Source organism: Ictidomys tridecemlineatus, chromosome 9 (assembly GCF_052094955.1).
Source record: "Ictidomys tridecemlineatus isolate mIctTri1 chromosome 9, mIctTri1.hap1, whole genome shotgun sequence".
Classification (NCBI taxonomy): Eukaryota; Metazoa; Chordata; class Mammalia; order Rodentia; family Sciuridae; genus Ictidomys; species Ictidomys tridecemlineatus.
This window is the reverse complement of record NC_135485.1, coordinates 51,287,164-51,308,146: the sequence shown is the minus strand read 5'-3', so window position 1 is coordinate 51,308,146 and position 20,983 is coordinate 51,287,164. Positions and strand designations below refer to the sequence as shown.

The following is a 20,983-nucleotide window of genomic DNA, read 5'->3' as shown; positions in this document are numbered from 1 at the left end:
ATTCAAAAAACCAAACAACCCAATGAATAAATGGGCAAAGGAACTGAACACACACTTCACAGGAAAAAGAGAGTGAGGTTCCATCTCACTCCAGTCATAATAGTAATTATCAAGAATATAAGTAACAATGTTGGCAAGGATGTGGGAGAAAAGGTTCACTCATAAATTGCTGGTGGGACTACAAATTGGTGCGACCACTCTAGAAAGCACTATAGATATTACTCAGAAAACTTGGAATAAAACCACCCTTTGACCTGCTATATCACTCCTTATTATAAACCCAAAGGACTTAAAATTAGCATACTGCAGTGATGCAGCCACATTCATGTTTTTAGCAGCTCGACTAACAATAGAAATCTAGGGAACCAACCTAAGTGTCCTTCAACAGATGGGTGGGTAAAGAAAATGTAGCATACATACACAATGAAATAATACTTAGCCATAAAGAAAAATGGAATTATGGCATTTGCCATTAAATGGATGGAACTGAAGACTATCATCCTAAGTGAAATAAACCAATCCCCACACACCAAAGGCCAAATGTTATAATATACAATGTTAACACAAAACAAGCTGGAAGAGGAAAGAAAAGAAGGTCATTGGAATGAAGGGGAGAAAGGAGAGATGGGAATAGGAAAGACAATAGAATGAATTAGAGACAACATTCCTATGTTCATATAGGAATACGTGACCAATGAAACTTCGCATCATGTGCAACCACAATAATGGGATCTTAATTAGAGTAAGTAATACTCCATGTATGTCAAAATACATTCTATCATTATGTATATCTATAAAAAAATAAAAAGTATGAATAAATATATTATTAAATTTCTATATAGTAAAAACTAAAGTCACACAATTTTTGTGAAATTACTTAGCATTAATATTAATATTTAATACATTTTATAGTAAATTAGTGAACTTTGTTAATGACTTCAAAAATTTGTGGTGATTGACATATGATTTCAAATACTCTGACAATCTTAACAAGCTATGCTCCCTCTGGGTGACCTTTCCAGCTGAATTTCAGCAAGCCTTATAGCTCCCTCAACAAAGACAATACAGTAGAAATCACATAGTTTATTTTCAAAAACTATTAGAAAAGGCAACACATTCTCTCTCTCTCTCTCTCTCTCTCTCTCTCTCTCTCTCTCTCTCTCTCTCTCTCTCTCTCTCTCTTCTTCTCTCTCTCTCTCTGTTTCTGTCCCTGTGTCCTTTTCTGTCTCTTCCTTTCTCTCTTATTCAATTCTCCACACTCTATAGAATCTGAATCAGTACAGAAGCCTCCAAGATAAACTTTTAGTGGAGAGAGAGAATTATCCCACTTGTCCCAACTCAAAAAGTCAGTTTCATTTTTCTTGACATTGACTAGAGAAGTGAATGAACTTCCATGATCATATCTCTGCCACCAAAGAATCATATCCACCTTAGAAAGCCCCTGTAAAAACCACCTTGCTGAGTGCACTCAATGCACCAAATTATGAAAGAAGATACCAAAACAAATGTTGCTATTCTAGTCCTCTACATTAGAGAGAAAATTGTTAAACAGTGATAGATAACTGTAACATTAAATTGACATATTTTTAATTTTACTAATGTAATACTCTTTCAGTTAACACAGGTATATAAAGGAGAGACTAAAAATGTAACACTTTGAAAGTAAATATTACACAGAAAATGGAGTCAGTATAACACAGAGGCAAATGGTTCATATTCTGAACCTAGTAGATTTTATACTAGTCCCTACAAAGTGATAAAAAGAGACAAAGTATATTAGATGTATATTAGAGTGTAGCAAAGAGAATAAGTAGAGGCATAGGGCTTATTTTCAGGTTGCGAAAATGCCCTAAACTTGATTGCAGTGATGGTTTTACAATTCTGAGATTGTACTATGTACTACTGAGCTTTATGTTTATTGCTGCATTGTATAATATGTGATGTACATGAAAAAAATTGAGACTTCCCCCCAAAAAAATTCATTGAAGGAAGTTATTCTTAAATGCTGATTCACTAGGATTATGACTACATTTCTGCTTCTCTACAAAGAAGCTATAAACAAAAGTAATATGTCACATGCCACTGTTTTTGACATTATTCACAAACATCAAGTATAACATAAGAGACATATACATGTAAGGTAATCAACTCTTAACTACAGGGAAGAACACAGAAAGGAATTATGGCTCATTTTCATATAAACATAAGGTCATCTACCATTTGCTTTTCCCACTTGGCAGTCAGACACTCTGTCTATTAGTGTATGTATTTACTTAGGTGTGTACAAGTTATATTTTAACTAATGATTTCTGCTTGGATATCAGCAAGAGCAGAGGAAATCCAGTGTGAAAGGAAGCCTTGCATCTCACCAGGATGTCTGCAAAAATGACTGCAGTTCTACTCCTGTTACAGCTGAGTAGTCACTGTGGTTCTGGAAGTTGTGGAAAGGTGCTTGTGTGGCCATTGGAATACAGCCATTGGATCAATATAAAGACAATATTGGATGAACTAGTTCAGAAAGGTCACGAAGTGACTGTTCTGAAATCCTCAGCTTCCGTTTCTTTTTATGTTGAAGAAGGATCTGCTATTAAATTTGAGACTTACTCTTCAGCAGTGTCTAAAATTAACATGGAAGATTTTTACATTGAAGCAATCAGGAAGTTGGTTTATGAGCTGCCAAAACAATCAATTTGGACATATTTTTCACTGTTACAAGAACTGGTGTGGGAAACTACTGAAAACTTTTTGACACTCTGTAAAGAGGTGGTTTTTAACAAGAATCTTATGACAAAACTACGTGAATCCAAGTTTGATGTCATTCTTGCAGATGCATTTGGTCCCTGTGGTGAGCTGCTAGCTGAGCTATTTGAAATACCAAGTGTGCATACTCTTCGCTTTTTGTATGGCTACACGTATGAAAAATATAGTGCAGGACTTTCATTCCCTCCTTCCTATGTGCCTATTATTATGTCAGAATTAAGTGATCAAATGACATTCATGGAGCGGATAAAAAATATGCTGTATGTGCTGTATTTTGATTTTTGGTTCCAAACATTTAATGAAAAGAAGTGGAATCAGTTTTACAGTGAAATTTTAGGTAAGTCCTATTTTCTAATGGCAATGAAAATTCCAAAATTAGTCATGTCTCTGAGGGTGAGCCTGAGGGAGTATGAAGTCAGAGAAGTTAATCTTTTAAAAGTATGGTGATAAAATAAAAAATATTTTATCACAATAATACATCAAACTCAAAACACTATGGAAAAGCTTAAGTTGTAAAGTTAGTTTGAAATGTTTGGATGCAGCAGGAAGTCACACACACAAAATAAGCCACTGAGGACTTCCCTAGGCAGTGACACACCTTTATTACCCTTTTAGTATCCATTATATTTCATCTTCAAAAGCAATAATTTTTAATGTTAGTCAATGTCTTCATGAGTCTAGAATGCAGTTTGATGACCCCTACAAATATTTCTAGAACAATTATCTATGTAGCTTTGAGAGAATCATCTCGGTATCTGTAGATTAGTTTCCACATTTATAAATTCAAATATTTTGTCACTTAATTCATCTCTCACATTGTGTCTTTCACATATGTCCACATAAATATGAACAACATATATATTTTTTATATATGCACATATGCATACACACATATTAGCTTTATTAAATCACAGACACTCTTAAACATGTTTGGCTTCATTATTAAAAGTTTTTTCAGATACTTACCAGACATATTCATTTCCACATGATAACTTTCTAATGTCCTATAGCTTTTGTATTCCTTTTCCTATTCAGGACGACCCACTACATTATTAGAGACAATGTCAAATGCAGATATCTGGCTCATTAGAACCTATTGGGATTTGGAATTTCCTCGCCCAACCCTACCAAATGTTGATTTCGTTGGAGGACTCCACTGCAGGCCTGCCAAACCTCTGCCTAAGGTAAACCTATTCCTATTTAGTTGGTTCTGTTGTCCTTGCATTTTCACCAAGAATGATTTCTCTGTTCTCACTCAGAATGTCTCATTCACTGTGAAAAAAAAAAAAAAGTTATAGGAAATGGGACAAAGAGATCTGTAGATAGAAATTCTTACATGTCTATGCATATTCACATAACTATGTGAATTTTATTTTTTAATAGTAGAAAAGTAAAAGCTGGGGACTTTTGAGAGCTACACGAAACTCCAGTTAAATTAAGGTCTTTATTTCTCAACATACAAGAGGATATCAGTCATTAATTCAAAGAAATGACTAACATGTACCATAGGAAAATTCTTTATATGCAGAGAAACAAAATAACAGTCTCTTCTCCCAAATACCTTACATTCTACATTGAAAGACAGACTGTGAACATGAAAGAGAAATTTTGTGAGAAGTATTATAATAGGGAAGAACCACAGGCATTTCCTGTCTACCCAAGGCTATCGGGAAACTCAGGAAAACTCCCTGTGGGAAAGTGGGTCACAACACTTTAATTGTCTTACAGAAAAAAAAGATATATACTGCAGAGTTATCAATGACCATAAATTTTGCATATTTGAAGAATATATATTAACTTGTATTATTTGTACCTGTAGGATGCTCTTAGCTTTTAATTATGAAATAATTCTATAAGTATTTAGATTAATACTACTTATGAAAAAACATAAGAATCTAATGTATTTTTAAACAAATATTGCACACTTATCATTCCAATAAACTGTAAGGATAATAAAAAGAGACACAGAGACAAGATGCAGAGGCAAAATGGCAGAATGTCCAAGTTGCCAGCTTTATTTATATCAACAAGTTACATTAGGTCACTGGCATGAGTAATAACAATGAGTAATGTTCATTGTGTCATTAGGCAGGTTAAAGAGTTAGCAACATTATGCAGCTTTTTTCTCAGTTACACACTATAGTTGCAGTGCACAATGTTAGAAGCTTTGTATAGCTCTCAAGAAAGTCCATTGTTTAAAGTTAACTATTATGTGGGCAGGTTCAGGCAGCAGAGCTTGGTGAAACATTGTGGTTGTTTAACAAGAGTATTTCTTTATTCCCATGAGCTATGTGCCTCAGATGAAAGTTGAGGGTAATAAGACTCTACCACAGAGCCTCCTCATGCAGGTCATTGCTACAGCAGCTAGGCATTCTGTGTCTTTGCACTAAAAATTCCTAGCCATCAAGCATGCCAAAGTCATGAAGCCATCAGAGACCCAATCCTGTAAGAAATAATAATAAAGAGGAGACAGAGTCAAAGTGCAGAAGCAGGGAAGGTGGCAGAGTGGCTCTTTGTCCAAGTGGCCACATTTATTTAATTTATTTTATTTACATCAGGTCATTAGTACCATAACCACATAATTGTTTAGAGTATCAGTAAGGTTGCTTATTCTGAAGTTACATTTCACAATTTCAATATGCAGTGTCAGGAGATTTGTGCAGTTCTCAAGAAAAGCCACTGTCTGAATGTTAGGCGGGCAGCTCCAGGAGCACAGAAGCTTGATGAAACATTGTAGTTATCTAGCAAATAAATTTTTCTATTCCCAGGAGTATGTGCCTGCAATCAAGGTTGAGGCTTGATGAGGCTCTAACACAGATGTCTCAGGGCATTGCCATACCAGCTGGACATAGCACATATATTAGCTATATTATTAGATCCTTAGAAAAATTATAGGGCATTCTAAGGGAGGGAAACAGAGTGCCTGTTACCCCTTTTCCCCCTTGTGTTTTCTCACCATGGGAATGCTTTCCTTTACATTTTCAGGGCCAGAATCCCTATACAATCCCAAACACAGAGCTGTTACATTAAACAGCAATAATTTTTTATTTCACTATTAAGTGATCATTTAAGATATTCTTTTTGTCTGCTCTTTTATTAGCATTGTATCTGATCTCATTGAACATTTAAAATCCAGATATAGGTACTTAAAGCCAAACTTTGAGGCTACGTGTTGCAATTCAATTCCAAAAGCACATCTAAGAGTAATGCATGTTCTGGGTAGTTCAACCCGATTTTTAAAAGATTTCTTCATTTGTGTTAAATGAAAACGACAGTGTCAATACAGGAGGTAAGAGAGGATGTTCAGAAAAAGAACGAGAAAGATGAAATTCAGCCTAAGTGCAGGGTGAAAGTCAGTGGATGAAAGATTACTAGGAACAAACATCATAAGTCAAGGAAATTTTGGCCAAAACAACAATTCTTTCTGAAGACAGAACATAGTACTCAGACATCACAACTGACAAATTTCCTGATGTGCAGTTTAAGTGCTTTTAGTGAGGCACAGATATCAAGGTCACAGTTGTGATGATTTCTTAGAGCAAAGCATGAAACCTCCCTGCTTCAACTTGTGGGAAATCTTTAGAGAGTCACAAAAAAAAAGTCAGAATATTGTTCCTGGTAGTCTACACCAGGAAGACAGCAGAAACAATGAACACTTTTGTTTGATGAGGAACCTAGAATTGAAAATTTAGTGAGGATGGACACAACATGACACTGTCCAATTTACAGGTTGAAATAACACAAAATATTGTCCTCTGTGACATGAAAAAATTTACCTACAACCACTCAACTCCATTTCTGCAAAATGGTAAGTAAAGTAAGGTAATTCTTCCTGACCAAATATGTTTAATTTCATTGTATTGGGTGGATTATTTTCACCAATGAAGCAAGAATGAAAATTGATCATAAGGCTTTTGGGGTTTCCTTTGCCAGATCTTTCCAAAAGAAATCTCAGACTTCTAAAAGCCTCCTGAGGCTGGGAAACCTGGGAAGCCAAGTTAAGAAACAGAGTTAAACTTCTGGAAATGAAGAGGTGGAAATTACCTAGGTATATGTTAATGAATTTTTTGTTAAAATGTACATAAATATCACTAAACCTTAAAAACATTGGGGAATTGGGATAGATGCTACAATATTAAAAAAAAATTACACTAAGTAATATAAGTCTGTCAAAAAAAAAGAAATTACTATGAATCCACTTACATGAATACCTGACTAGCCAATTTCAGAAAAGCAGAAAGGAGAGGGGAAAAGGACCAGGGGAGGAGGAAACCAGGAGTTCTTGCTTAACTTATACAGATTTCCTGTGTAAAAAATAAAAATGCTCTGAATGTTGTTTGCATAAAAATGTGTAATATATGCATGTGTAATACAGAATTTGATACCCTTAGAAATGGCTATAACTATATATTATATTGTGTATATTATAACTTCATTTTTAAGACAGCCCAACATAATTTCCTTATATTCTTGATTTATTTCCTTAAATGGTTGTACCAAACCTTACAATACTCTGTGTTCTGTCTTTTCTCTTTTGTGATGGAACAAATTCTTTCCTTTACAGGAAATGGAAGACTTTGTCCAGAGCTCTGGAGAGAATGGTGTTGTGGTGTTTTCTCTGGGGTCAATGATCAATAACATGACTGAAGAAAGGGCCAATGTGATTGCATCAGCCCTTGCCCAGATTCCACAAAAGGTTAGACAAAGTGCCCTAATGGTGGATAACTACTAAATAAGTACCTATTTAGTTATCTTAAATCTTGGAAAGAATATAATTACATATATTTTCTCTGTGAAAGATTAAATGTCATTATAGTGCAAATTTATCTCAAAAATACATTTAAAACAAAAATATATACAGCAAATTCTGAAATAGCACAAAGGATATTTTTGATTAATAATACTTTGAAATTAACATTGTGCTCAGAATGAAATACATTATTCAGGTGCAGTATGAACTTGGTATTAAAAAAAAGTATTATATGCAGATACACAGTAATCTCCAAATTCTACTCTTTCATTTCCATGGTTTGCTTGCCGAACTACTGAGGACACTGTGCACACTACAGACATAAGAAGCATGGAGTTAAATATTAGTCAGGGATTTCATCAGTGCAATAGCAATAGCAGGCAACAAAAAGTCTGAATAGCATCATACAGCATCATCATCCTATATAATCCTGGCCTTGATACTCCCCCTAAATGTTGGAAGGGGCCTAGTTATGATGATTTTTGTGCTGCTAGTTAGAGAAAGGAAGTCCAGGCTCACCAACCCTGAGTCCAAGTATCCATCAAAATAAGGAGACTTAGTTTGTCATGGTGGACATGGCCCTATTAATTTCTCAAGAAGGAAGGTATAAGGGAAAAGGTGGAGATGGAATCCTGTGAATTAGAAACTGTGACCCTACAAGGACAAAACACTAGTAACCCATGGAGAAAGTGGTTATAGTAATCTTCACATATCAAAACAAAGGTTAATATTAAATTTAGTAGATAAGAACTGGTATAAAATACAGATTTCTAAAATAAAATGAATTTAAATAGTAGTTTCTTATACATTATGCTGTGGATATAAAATTATCAATTTCTTAAATATTTGTATTTGATATTGATAAACTCATTTGTCTAAGCTACTACTTATATGAAGCTACTATTTATATGACCTTGATTAAATATAAAAATGAATACAGGAAAATTATGTATTTATATACCATATCAATAGTTATTATTATTTATTTTCTCTTAATCTCATTTCTTTATCTTTCATAGGATAGGTATTTAAGTGTGTGATTTCTTCCTTAATTGCTTTAAAATTTTAATATCCTATAATTTGAAATTTAACTCAAATAATAAGAGGCTTGCTTTACCCTAACAGGTCATATGGAGATATGATGGCAAGAGACCAGCTACCTTAGGACCCAATACCCATATTTACAAATGGATTCCTCAGAATGACCTTCTTGGTAAGACTCAGAATAAATATCAAAAACATGATTAATAGCCAATTAGAAAAATAATAATTAAAAATTGTTTCAAAAATTTATTAATAAAATTTCAAAATACTCTGATTTTTAAAGTTCTCTTTTTAGTCCTAGGGAGAAAGTGAATAAAAAACTACTGTGGGCATTTTATTATACAAAGTCGTATTGTTTGTGTTCATAGTCCAAGTATTCTTATTTTATGGGTAATTACCTCTCACAAAGAATTTTTTGGTCACTTCCTGGATTGTCCCTTATCTCCTATTTCTACAATTTTACAACGACCCTTTGACATACAATATTGCTATCTGAAATGCCGATAAAAAATAGCCGTGTCTCTATTATTACAACTGACTCTGCATGTTCCATATCCTAAATAAAACAAATCCGTAATCTTTAAAAAACATTATTTAGGGAAAGCATAGAATTTAATCCTTATTTACAGGACACTGTAAAATATAAAATTTCATTTAGTAATAGCAAACCCATTTAGAAGACAATTTTTATACATATATACAGTTTGGAACTGTTCTAGTACAGTTTTGTTTTAAAAAGTGCTATAATGACAAACCACATTTACAAAGAGTTTTAGCAGAAAAACAGTAAGACAAATTTATTCCAAACATTCTATACAATAAACTTTATGCCTCAGCTGTGTAGCATATAAGTTAAAAGTCCCAGGAGTGCTGTCCTGAACTTGGAAGGTACAGCCTTCAGAGGTAGTTTCTGGCACAACATTCTGATCATCCTCTTTCTCTACTGAAAAACATTTCTCAATCAAGTTAAAGATCTTAATCCTGAAGTTGTACTTCCTAATGAAGTACAGCCAGTCCTACCTCTGATTTCATAACCACCAACAACCCACTCCCTGCTGCATTGGACACCCTTCATAGCATGCTCAGGGACATCATTGTTGTTTTAATTGGACACATAAATCCAGGTCGCCTCTTATGTTTGCACAGGTTGGTTGTTCTACCCAGCATGTCCTCCTTCCGTTTGTCTAGGTAGCAACCTTGTCTTCATTTTTCAGATCTCATGTAACATACCAACTCTTCCATGTAATCTTCACTTACCTGGACAGTGGACACAGGTGCCTCTTGCCCCAAGAATTGAAAGTAATTGGGATATTAATTCATCATTATAAGAATCTGTTACCTAGAAAACAATTTATCTTCATTGCTTTACATTACACATTTGACAATTTATTTCTGACATGAATAATTTCCCTTGATTTGTTCCAATCCTAGGTCATCCAAAAACCAAAGCTTTTATAACTCATGGTGGAACCAATGGCATCTATGAGGCCATCTATCATGGGATCCCTCTGGTGGGCATTCCCTTGTTTGCGGATCAACCTGATAATGTCATGCACATGAAGGCCAAAGGAGCAGCTCTTAGACTGAATTTTATTACAATGTCAAGTATGGATTTACTCAATGCATTGAATACAGTCATTAATGAACCTTCGTAAGTATAATAATTTTTTCAGTAAAGTAATATTTATATTTAGGTAGCCTTGAAAATGAGAAAAGATTTATTCCTCTTTGAGTCTAATGTTAATAACTAAAATTATTGGACTCTTTGAAATGTGCTTTTATTCTCAATCAGTTCTTTTACTTTGCAAATTAACCTTACAAATTTACTTAATTAGCAGTACTAGTTATTAGTAAAATAATGTGATACTAAAAATTTTTTACTATAAAGCTAAATATAAAGAACACAGTTTTTACTAAAAAGACAAGAGAACAGAAGGACAATGTAGTTTGAAGAAGTAATATATTTTCATTTGATACCTAAAATTTCCAAAACTACCAACATTTTTTAAAAATTATATATACTTATTTGGTATGGCAGAATAATTTAATACATGTATTTAAAATGCAATCACCTAATCAAGAAAATTTTTATTTCCATATTCTTACATATTTATAATGTTTTCTGCTAGGAACTGTCAAACTCTTCTCCTCTAATTCTTTATAATATTTATAAGAAATTATAAGAATTTATAAGAAATTATGATATTGTGCTACATACCATAGCATAATTACTTCCACTTCCATCCTTGTTAGTAGAAATGACAATATTTCATTCTTTTTTATGGCTGAATAAAAGCCAGGTGTGTGTGTGTGTGTGTGTGTGTGTGTGTGTGTGTGTGTGTATTACCATGTTTGCTTTATCCATCATCCAACAATGAACACCTCAGCAGATTTATACCTTGACTATTGTGAATAGTGATGCAGGTAAACATAGAAGTTCAGGGACCTCTTTGATAAACTGATTTCGTTTTCATTGTGTTAGTATACAGTAATGTGAAAGCTGAATCCTATGGTATTTCTATTTGCATTATTTGAGGAGACTCCATGTTCTTTTTATCCATATAGGCCATACACATTTGCATTTCTCTCAGTGGACTATAAGAGGTCCCCATCCTCTTCTGCCTCACCAGCATCTGTTATTTTTTTGCTTTTAGATTATGACCAATCTATTCAATGTGATTATCTCTCATTTTTGTTTTTGTTCTTTATGTTGCTGCTGCTCTTTTTGGCATGCTGAAGATGGGTGTTTTTCAAAATTTGAGTAAAAAACTGTAAAAGAGTTCTGAAATCAACCCTCTGGCTTTATTGTTGTTTGATTTACATCTCACTCCATGATTAGTAAAGTTGAGCACTTTGTCATATACAATATCTCCTTTTGAAATCAAAATGTCTATTCTGATCATTTTCTTATTACAGTGATAATTTGGATTTTTGCTGCTGAGTTTTTAGAATTCCTCACATATTCTAGATATTCATCTTTTCTTACAAGTATTACCTCCCAATTGTGCTTGTTTTCTGTTTACTCTCTTGGTGTTAACTTCGCAGTGCAAAACTTCTCAATTTAACATAATCCTAATTGTCTATTTTTCCTTTTGTTGCATGTGCTTTTGGAATATCATTTAAAAACAAAACGTCATTGACTATACTGATTTCTTCAAGTGTTTCCCCTCTACTGAAAATATAAATTTCTCCAAAATTGATTTTTACTTTAACAGATTCTATTATATATAATTTATATACCATAAATTTCTTGTTTGAGCTATAAAAGTCAAATAATTTGGGTTATGTTCACATATTTCAGAATTCTTCTTCAAGAAATAATTTTATAACATTTTTGTTGTGCCAAAAAGAAATCTCATATATATTTCAGGTAAATGTTTCTTAAACTCCAGTTCTTCACCACAACTAATTATATATTCAGTCTCCAAAAATTAGCCTTAGATGTACATTTCATACAAATAGAAAGAGACATACAATGGTAGTAAGCTCCAATTGGGTTGTTTCACTTACAATGTTTTGGGGTTTTTTTTGTCCATGTTTAAACAAGTAGCACTATGTGATTTCTACTTATTGCTGAATAGTATTCTTTGGTGTGGATGCATATAACACATATTATTTAACCCCTAACATTATGGACATTTGGGCTTATTTTCTAATTTTGAATATTTGAACATGGCTTGTTTTGTGTGGAAAAAGGTTTTTTTTTTCATTTCTTTTGTGTAGTGCCAAAGAGTGGAATCACTCCCTCACACAAGAATTTCATGTTATTAATTAAATTTCATTCAGTTTGACAAATAATTGGCAAGATTTTACATTCCTAGAAGTAGTATAGGAGAGGTCTGACTTTTCCACATCACTGCTAAAAGTTGCTATCATCTGTCTTCTTTTTATAATGCTAATCCTAGTGGTTATGAAATGGCAACTAATTGTGACCTTGATATGCACTTCACAGGTTGTTTAAAATGATGAATTGTTGTTCACATGCATACTAGATAGTCATGTTGATTCTCCGTACAAATAATTATCCAAGTCTTTAAATCCTTTGTTAATTAGGTTACTTGTCTTAATATTGAACTTTCAGTAGTTTTTATTATGGAGACACATTTATATTGAGATATTTGATTTGTATGTGTTTTCTTCTATTCTGAATGGATGAGTTCATCATTTTTATAATGGTGTACTTTGGAAGGCAAATGATTTTAATTTTTATAAAATATCTTTTATAATCAAATTTTCTCTTGATACAACAAAAATTGTTCTGTAAAATGTGTAGTGCTTAGATTTCTAGCATCAAGTCAGCATTGATCATGACTCCCAATACTCATTATTTATAGAGGTCATCACCTATCAGAATATATTGACAATGGGTTACCAAAAAAAAATTGTTACAATTTTGAATTCTAAAATACTTTAAATTAGATGAGAAGGAATAAAAAAACATAATGCAAGTAGGAAAAATGGTAAAGAAAATATGGAATAAGTTGGTAGATTTATATAGTAATATATCGATATCTATTGAAATATTAACTATATCATTAAAAGATAATCAAATTGAATAATAAAAACCCATCATATACTCTTTTCTGAGATATGTTTAACTTAATTACATAGAAATTCTATGAGTAAAGAGATAAAAGATTTTAAGTGTCAATCAAGGTGTTGCAACTGGGCATGGTGGTGCAAGCCTGTAACTCAGCAATTTCTGAAGCAGATACATGATTTTGAGCTCAAGGCGAGCCTCAGCAACCTAAAGAGACCCAATCTTAAAGTAAAATATAGATGGATTAGAGTAGTGGATGGCCCCTGAGTTCAATCATCACTAACACAAAATAAATAAATAAGCTGTGTAGCTATATTGTTGTCAGAGAGAATAGACAAAACTAAATATGAAAAGAATATTTCTTCATTTAGAAGTCATCCAATATACAATAGACCTATTAATGAAATTTTACATAAATATATAAAATGTAAATGCACAGGTCTATAGTCATAATGCAATGTTTTTAAAAACTTTTCTGGATAACAGACAATGATGGAATATAATATTCATATTTGAAGAACCTGATATATTTGGGTATGCCATAAAACTTCCCAGAAATTATTTGAATCTAAAGAATATATTTTCCAGTCATATTGGAATTAAATAAGAAAAAAATTAAAGAAAATATTAACTAAAAAAAATTTTTGAAAAATTAACTAAAAACCCTATAGGTTTTTAAAAGTAAGTAATATACATCTAAGTAATTTAGATTCCATAAATAAATCACAGTTATACTTGCATTTTTATATCACCCATACCACTCCCAGGCATACAAGCAATGGAACTATATGAATATTTCAAATAATATGTATATTAATTAATATTGTCAAAATGGCCATACTCCCGAAAGCATTATACAGATTTAATGCAATTCCTATTAAAATCCCTATGACATTCTTCATAAAAATATAAAAACCAATCATGAAATTTATTTGGACAAATTAAAGATCCAGAATAGCCAAAACAATCTTTAGTAAGAGGAGTGAAGCAGGAGGAATTCCAATACCACATCTTAAACTATACTACAAAGCTATACTAAAAAAAAAGGCATGGTTATGGCACCAGAATAGACATGTAGACGAATGGTACAGATAGAAGACACAGAGACAACCCCACATAAACACAGTTATCTAACTCTAGACAAAGGTGCCAAAAACATAGGAAAATAGATAGCCTCTCCAACAAATGGTGCTAGGAAAACTGGAGACATATATGCAGTAAACTAAAACTAAACCCCTCTCATCATGCACAAAACTCAACTCAAAGTGGATCAAGTACATCAGAATTAGATCAGAGACGATAAGTCTAATAGAAGAAAATATAGGCCCAAATCATCATATCAGATTAGGCCCTGACTTCTTTAACAATCTCCTAAAGTGCAAGAAATAAAATCAAGAACCAATAAATAGTATGGATTCAAATGGAAAATCTTCTTCTCCATGAAAAGACACAATTACTGAGTGAAGAGAGAGCCTATATTTTGGGAGCACATTTTTGCCACACTCAAGACAGATAAAGCACCAATCTCCAGGATATATAAAGAGCTCAAAAAACTTAACACCAACAAACAAACAAACAACCCAATCAATAAATGGGCTAGGGAGCTGAACAGACACTTCTCAGAAGAAGATATACAATTGATCAAGAAATACATAAAAAATGTTCAAAATATCTAGGAATTAGAGAAATGCAAATCAAAACTATTCTAACACTTAATCTTATGCCAGTCAGAATGGCAGTTATCAAGAACACAAGCAACAGTAAGTATTGGCAAGGATGTAAGGGAAAAGGCACACTCATACATTTCTGGTGGGATTGCAAATTTGTGCAACCATTCTGGGAAGCACTATGGAGATTCCTTGGAAAACTTGAAGTGGAACCACCATTTGACTCAGCTATCCCCTTCCTTGGTCTATACCCAAAGGACTTAAAAATAACATACTACAGTGATGAAGCCACTTCAACATTTATAGCAGCACAATTCACAATAACCAAACTGTGGAAACACCTAGATGCCCTTCAATAGATGAATGGATAACAAAACTGTGGAATATTATACACAATGGAATATTACTTACCATTAAAAAGATTGAAATTTTGGGATTTGCAGGTAAATGGATGGAGTTTGAGAAATCATGATAAGCAAAATAAACAAATTCCAAAAAAACAGGGACTGAAAGTTTTCTCTGATAATGATTGCTAATGCAAAATGGATGGGGCATGGGATGAGTGCAAGAATTTGAGATGGGACAAAGGAGGTGAGACAGAAAAAATGGGTGCAGAAAAGTTGGTGGACTGAGATAGACATTGGGGACTTCAGGAGAAAACTGAAAACTGAAAAAAAAATGTGTCTGTAACATAATATGCACAGGAAGAATGATAGGAGAGAACATTTCCAGTATATGACCTTCTGTGGTCCAGTACTGATAGACCCAGCCTGATTTTCTCTTAAAATTGGGAGCCATCTCACCACAAAGCCATGAAAAGATAATTTCGGCTTTACTGTAAATTACTGCAAATTCTGAACTAGCTTGGAATGCCTGCCTTGAACTCACCCATTCCTGGCTCTCTAGGACCAGATAGCAGCCCTCTCTGAAACTTCAGTGACACCTCATAAATCTTGGCCTTCCCTGGCCAGATAAGGACCCTCTCTGAGGCTCTAATGACCTTCATAAATTCTGATGTCAGGGCCAGCAAAAATGTAAACTAGCCTTTGTGTTATGCTCCTCAGAGTTTTGTTATCTGTAACCCTCCTTTGTGTAACTTTCTGGGCTATAAAGCTGGGCTGCAAGAAAGATGTGGGGCTGTCTTGTTTCCATGGTTTTTGGTGGGAGAGGCAGCCTGGCTGGTCAAAATAATAAGCTTGCTTTAATTTGATTTTAATTGGAGTCAGTGGTCTTTTCTTGTGTCCTGGTCTAACAGTAGTCCAAGGAGTATATCTGGATTTTATTCTAAATATGATTATGAGTGAAACTCTTTGATCCAGTGTAATAATCTGACATGGATACTAGGTAGAAATTAGACAGTAGAGAGCAATAAAGAAGATTAAAAACAGAGAGACTGATTAAAAGTCATTTCACCCACTATGACAATTTCTCTTCAAAGACTTCAAGATGATCATTTCAATTACAATTAACTATCTCATTTATAGTGCTTAGAATGGCTTATTATCATTTTATCTGAAGCAATCAACCTTCATATTCTCTTTGGAAAATATTTGCTCATAAGAAAATCCCAAATTAAAATGTCAACTTTCTATGATGACCTAACATCTTTACCAACAACAACAACAAAAGTCTATGGATATTCTTTGCTTTTGTGTGTAGTACTGAGAATTGAACTCAGGTGCATTGTTCATGATAGGCAAATGTTCTACCACTGAGCTACATCCTCAGCTCACTTTGTTTAATTTTGAGATAATGTCTTGCTAAGTTGCCCAGACTTAGCTTTGAACTTATTATTCTGCTTCAGCCCCCCAAGTAGCAGGAATCCAGGCTTATGTCACCAACCTGGCTCTTCTCTGGCTACCTAAGGCAATGTTAGGTTCAGTTTTATGAACATTTCTAAAAACCTTACATAGACTTAATATACTTATGCAAATTAAGTTGTTTTAAATGTTGTTGTCTTATGGTTTGTCCTTTAGATATAAAGAGAATGCTATGAGGCTATCAAGAATTCACCACGAACAGCCAGTGAAGCCTCTGGATCGAGCTGTCTTCTGGATTGAGTTTGTCATGCGCCACAAAGGAGCTAAACACCTCCGGGTTGCTGCCCATGACCTCTCCTGGTTCCAGTACTACTCTTTGGATGTGCTTGGGTTCCTACTGGCCTGTGTGGCAACTGTGATATTTATCATCACCAAATGCTGTCTGTTTTGTTGTCAGACATTTACTAAAACAGGAAAGAAGAAGAAAAGGGCATAGTTTTATCTAGATCCAAAGCTAGGAGTCCTGACAGATGGACCTTCTCCAGTTAAATTTCACAAGAAGAGATTGTGAACCAGTCTCCTGCTTCTGCTTACAAAATCACTTTTAAATCTTATCTCATCAAGACATAGCCCAGTTTTCCAATATATAGTGCTTGTTTAAGAGTTAGAACTATTTCAGGACAAAGGGAGGTGGGAAAAAAATAATAATAATAAAATGATATAAGTGTCTATTTTAAAATTCCAGCTGGAATTTACAAGTTATACAGTATTAATTTACCGAGCTGGCCTGTGGTTCATAACCTATTTATGGATACAAGAACTTTCAAAAGTATACTCATAGTGTCAACATAGATTTGCAAATACTCAGCATGATTCAATTTCACTTGGGTGTAGAGTTTTGTAGTGTTAACTTTTTCTGAATAAGGTATTCAATACTTAAAATTATGTGTCAAGATTCACCCTTCTCTTTTGTTTTGGGAGACTGGTAGTGCAGGCTTGTACATCCAGCCTTACCATGATTTCTCTTCAGGATCTGATAAGACTTTTATCTTCTTCTTGCTGAAGTCATTTCCAAGAAAGGTATGTCAAATAAGAAATATATAGTTTCCTACCTACACATTTATTCTGTTTTCTTTTAACCACATAAAAGTAATGATCTGGTTACACTGATTCTCATATTCAGTCTTTGGAAATAGATGTAAGATATCAATTATAAGTTATGATAATATAGAACTGCTAGTAGAATTAGTAAAAATATTTACTGCTTTTTTATTTCTTTCCAACGTTTTTCCAAAACAAGACTCAGGATACAAGTCCATTTTGAGATACTTGATTTGCAAATATTTTTCCATTGCAGAATGAAAGACTCACCTACTATAAATACACAGATTAATTTCTTCATAGTGCACTTTGAATCATGTAAATATTTAATTTTAGTTATATAGTTCTTCAATTACAAAGACTTCCCTAATTCTAATGGAAGTGACATTGTTAAGTACATTGTGCCATGTATATCTATATTCAAGTCAACATTCATTACACCTATTACATTAATCTTACTGTATAAGAAAGTCATCTCCTAAAGGAACACTTTAACAATGCATGAACAAGAAATAGTAATAAATTTCAGTGGAAAAGTACTTTAAAATTCAAGAAAAGAATAGAATGGAAATATGATTCAGGTGAGAAAAATAGTAAATGAATATAAAATAAAATGGTGAATTCAACTGTGAAGATATTAAAGTTTACATTAATTATAAAAACTGGAATTACTATCAGACAAAGAATTTAAGACCATATTTTTTTAAACTAACTATCTACTCTGTTTATAAGACTTACTGAATTTAAGTATACAGGAAGGCTGTGAGTGAAAACATAAGAAAAGTCCTACTGAACCCATAACCAAAATAAGCAATTTTACCTCCAATAATATGACCATTATTTTCCAAAATAACAACTAAAATTAAATATTAATATTTTTACAATATTATTTGAAGTCATTTTAAAGTATACCATTCTCAATTTTATGCACCTACTAAATAAACTTCAAAGTAAATAAGTCTAAATGAGCAAAAAAAAAAGAATACACAGAATCTATTGGCATAATATAATGATTTTGAATACCTTTACAATAAGACATAAATATTTAAAAAATTAACAAATATGAGCTAGGATGATAGCTCAGTGGTATAGTGCTTGCCTTGCATGCATGAGACCCTGGGTTCTATCATTAGCATCACATAAAAATAAATAAATAAATAGTATAAAATTTAATAAATATAAGTGCATGTTAGACTGATAAAATGTAATGAATGTAACCTAAGTGATGAATGTATATTTATGACAAGAAAACTTAGTAGATTTGAAAAGGTAGAAGTCATAAATAATATATCGTGCAGATACACAGGATTTAAGTGAGTAAACAAATAAAAAATATTTAACTAAAATAACCACATCTCGTTATTAATCTAAATACATGAGGATCCATGTGGAAACTTGGGTCACACTAGTATCAAAAGCTGACATGTGTTTAATCAAAAATGATCTTTCTGGCAAAAGGTAGAATAGAAGAAAAGAAATATAATTGTTAAAAGTCATTTCACCCACCCTGACAAAATACCTCTTCAAAAAGGTCAAGATGATCATTTTCAAATACCATTTAACGATTTCACTTACCATTCTGAGAATGGTTTACTATGACTTGGTCTCTAGAAAAGATTAAGCTTCCCACTTGACATTCCATTTTAACTTTGGAAATATTTATGCACCAGAAATCTCCAACTTAAAGAGACTGTACTACTTTGAATTCACTCTTTTCAAGCACAATTTTTATTTTAATTACATTTGAACTTGAAATGGAAGTAAAGAAATAAATAAACCTCCAACTTAGAAGCCAAGTTGTCCAGGAAAACAGTTCAAAGAACAATACTTCTAAGGCTGTTATGGCACTTGTTTGATCCACTTTTGTAAATTCAAAGAACATTTGAAAATGTTCTTGAAAATGTTCTTGAAATGACTTGAAAATTTTGACTAATTAACTGGCTTTAAAAATTGTTGTCTTATGATTTTCCTTTAGAGATAAAGAGAATGCTGTAAGATTATCAATAATTCACCATAAGCATCCAGTTGAGCTATCATCTGGATCAAGTTTGTCATGTGCCACGAAGAAATTAAACACCTTTGGTTGTTGCTCATGACTTCTCCTGGTTCCAGTACTAGTCTTTAGATGTGGTTGTGTTTCTGCTGGCCTGTGTGGCAAATGTGATATTCTTCATCACTAAATGCTGTCTGTTTTGTTGCCAAAAGTTTGCTTAAACAGGAAAGAAGCAAAAAAAAGGAGAAGTTTATTCACCCTGAACCTGGGAGTCCTAACAGATGGACTTCTTCTATTGTATTCCAGCAAAAAACTGTTACAATGCTAGACTCCCTACTGTTGAGAGAAATTTTCACAACCTACCATAATTAACTCAAAGTTTCTTTTCCAGAATTTTAATTCCTGGCTAAGGAATATAAATGTTTCAGGTGAATGAAAAATCAAACATTGGAGTAGAATAAACTATATGAACCTATGTAGAAATTTAATAGTGTAATTTATTATTCATACCTATAAACCTATTGAGCTTAATTATAATTATTCTTTGTGATAAGACTAGTAAGGATTTATTCAGAGTATCAATATGGTTTCTCAAATTGTTGGCCTACTTTAATTTAATTTAGTACAGAATTTTGTACATTTAACTCTCAAAGAAAACACTCTATAATTTCAATTGTGTAAAAAAACTAAATCCTTCAATTGGATTTCAGAAACCAGTATTTCTGCTGTATTTTACTATAAACTCAGCCTCAGCATCACTTCTCTCCTGAGCATCTGGAAGTATGTTTGCCTAGTTTTAGCTAAGTCACTTCCCAATAGAATGTGTATGGAATTAGAAACATAATGATTTTTATCTGCTTTCTATGGTTGAGCTATTGAAGAAAATATTTGGTTTCATTAGCTCATAATTATTTACTCTTAATTCTTCAAATGAATTCAACTGGTTGCCCACTCTCATAATCATACTTTGGACATAGATACTAGGTCTCAATTATAGGTTGTGTTAATACAGAACAGGAACAGGAAAGAAACTTGCTCTCACCTCAAATAAGACAAAATGCTACCTACATTTGTTACAATTATATTGTGAAATGTACTGTTTTGTAGACAGTTTGCAATTATGTTTACTGTTCTATAATTTGTAATTATGAAGAGCTTGTCTAATTTTTCTCTTTTCTCAGCAACTAATTGCCTCATCCCACCCATAACTCTAATAAGGGATCTAAATCATTTGGAATGACTGAAAATAAAATCTTCATACTTTTCCTTCAAACCTCAGCTTGTTATCTATTATAATAATTACTAACACAGAAAGCAATATAAAAATTAAATAAATTTTGTGGAAAATAGATAAATAAAACCACAAGT

General features: G+C 32.9%; 1 protein-coding gene across 1 annotated transcript; it reads left to right on the top strand.

Moving 5' to 3' along the window:
* The first annotated feature begins 2,330 nt into the window (after positions 1-2,330).
* Positions 2,331-19,715, top strand: LOC101968812 (UDP-glucuronosyltransferase 2B31). The gene is made up of 6 exons (XM_040292338.2): positions 2,331-3,097; positions 3,796-3,944; positions 7,325-7,456; positions 8,636-8,723; positions 9,986-10,205; positions 16,738-19,715. The coding sequence occupies exons 1-6, from the start codon at positions 2,374-2,376 to the stop codon at positions 17,015-17,017; spliced, it is 1,593 nt and encodes a 530-aa protein (XP_040148272.2). The 5' UTR covers positions 2,331-2,373; the 3' UTR covers positions 17,018-19,715.
* Positions 19,716-20,983: the final 1,268 nt, after the last annotated feature.

Excerpts from the sequence above, each read along its gene's own strand:
- LOC101968812 (XM_040292338.2), top strand. The coding sequence starts at position 2,374 with ATGTCTGCAAAAATGACTGCAGTTCTACTCCTGTTACAGCTGAGTAGT. Across the intron at positions 3,945-7,324 it reads CTGCCAAACCTCTGCCTAAG|GAAATGGAAGACTTTGTCCA; the intron begins GTAAACCTATTC and ends TTTCCTTTACAG. Across the intron at positions 10,206-16,737 it reads ACAGTCATTAATGAACCTTC|ATATAAAGAGAATGCTATGA; the intron begins GTAAGTATAATA and ends TTTGTCCTTTAG.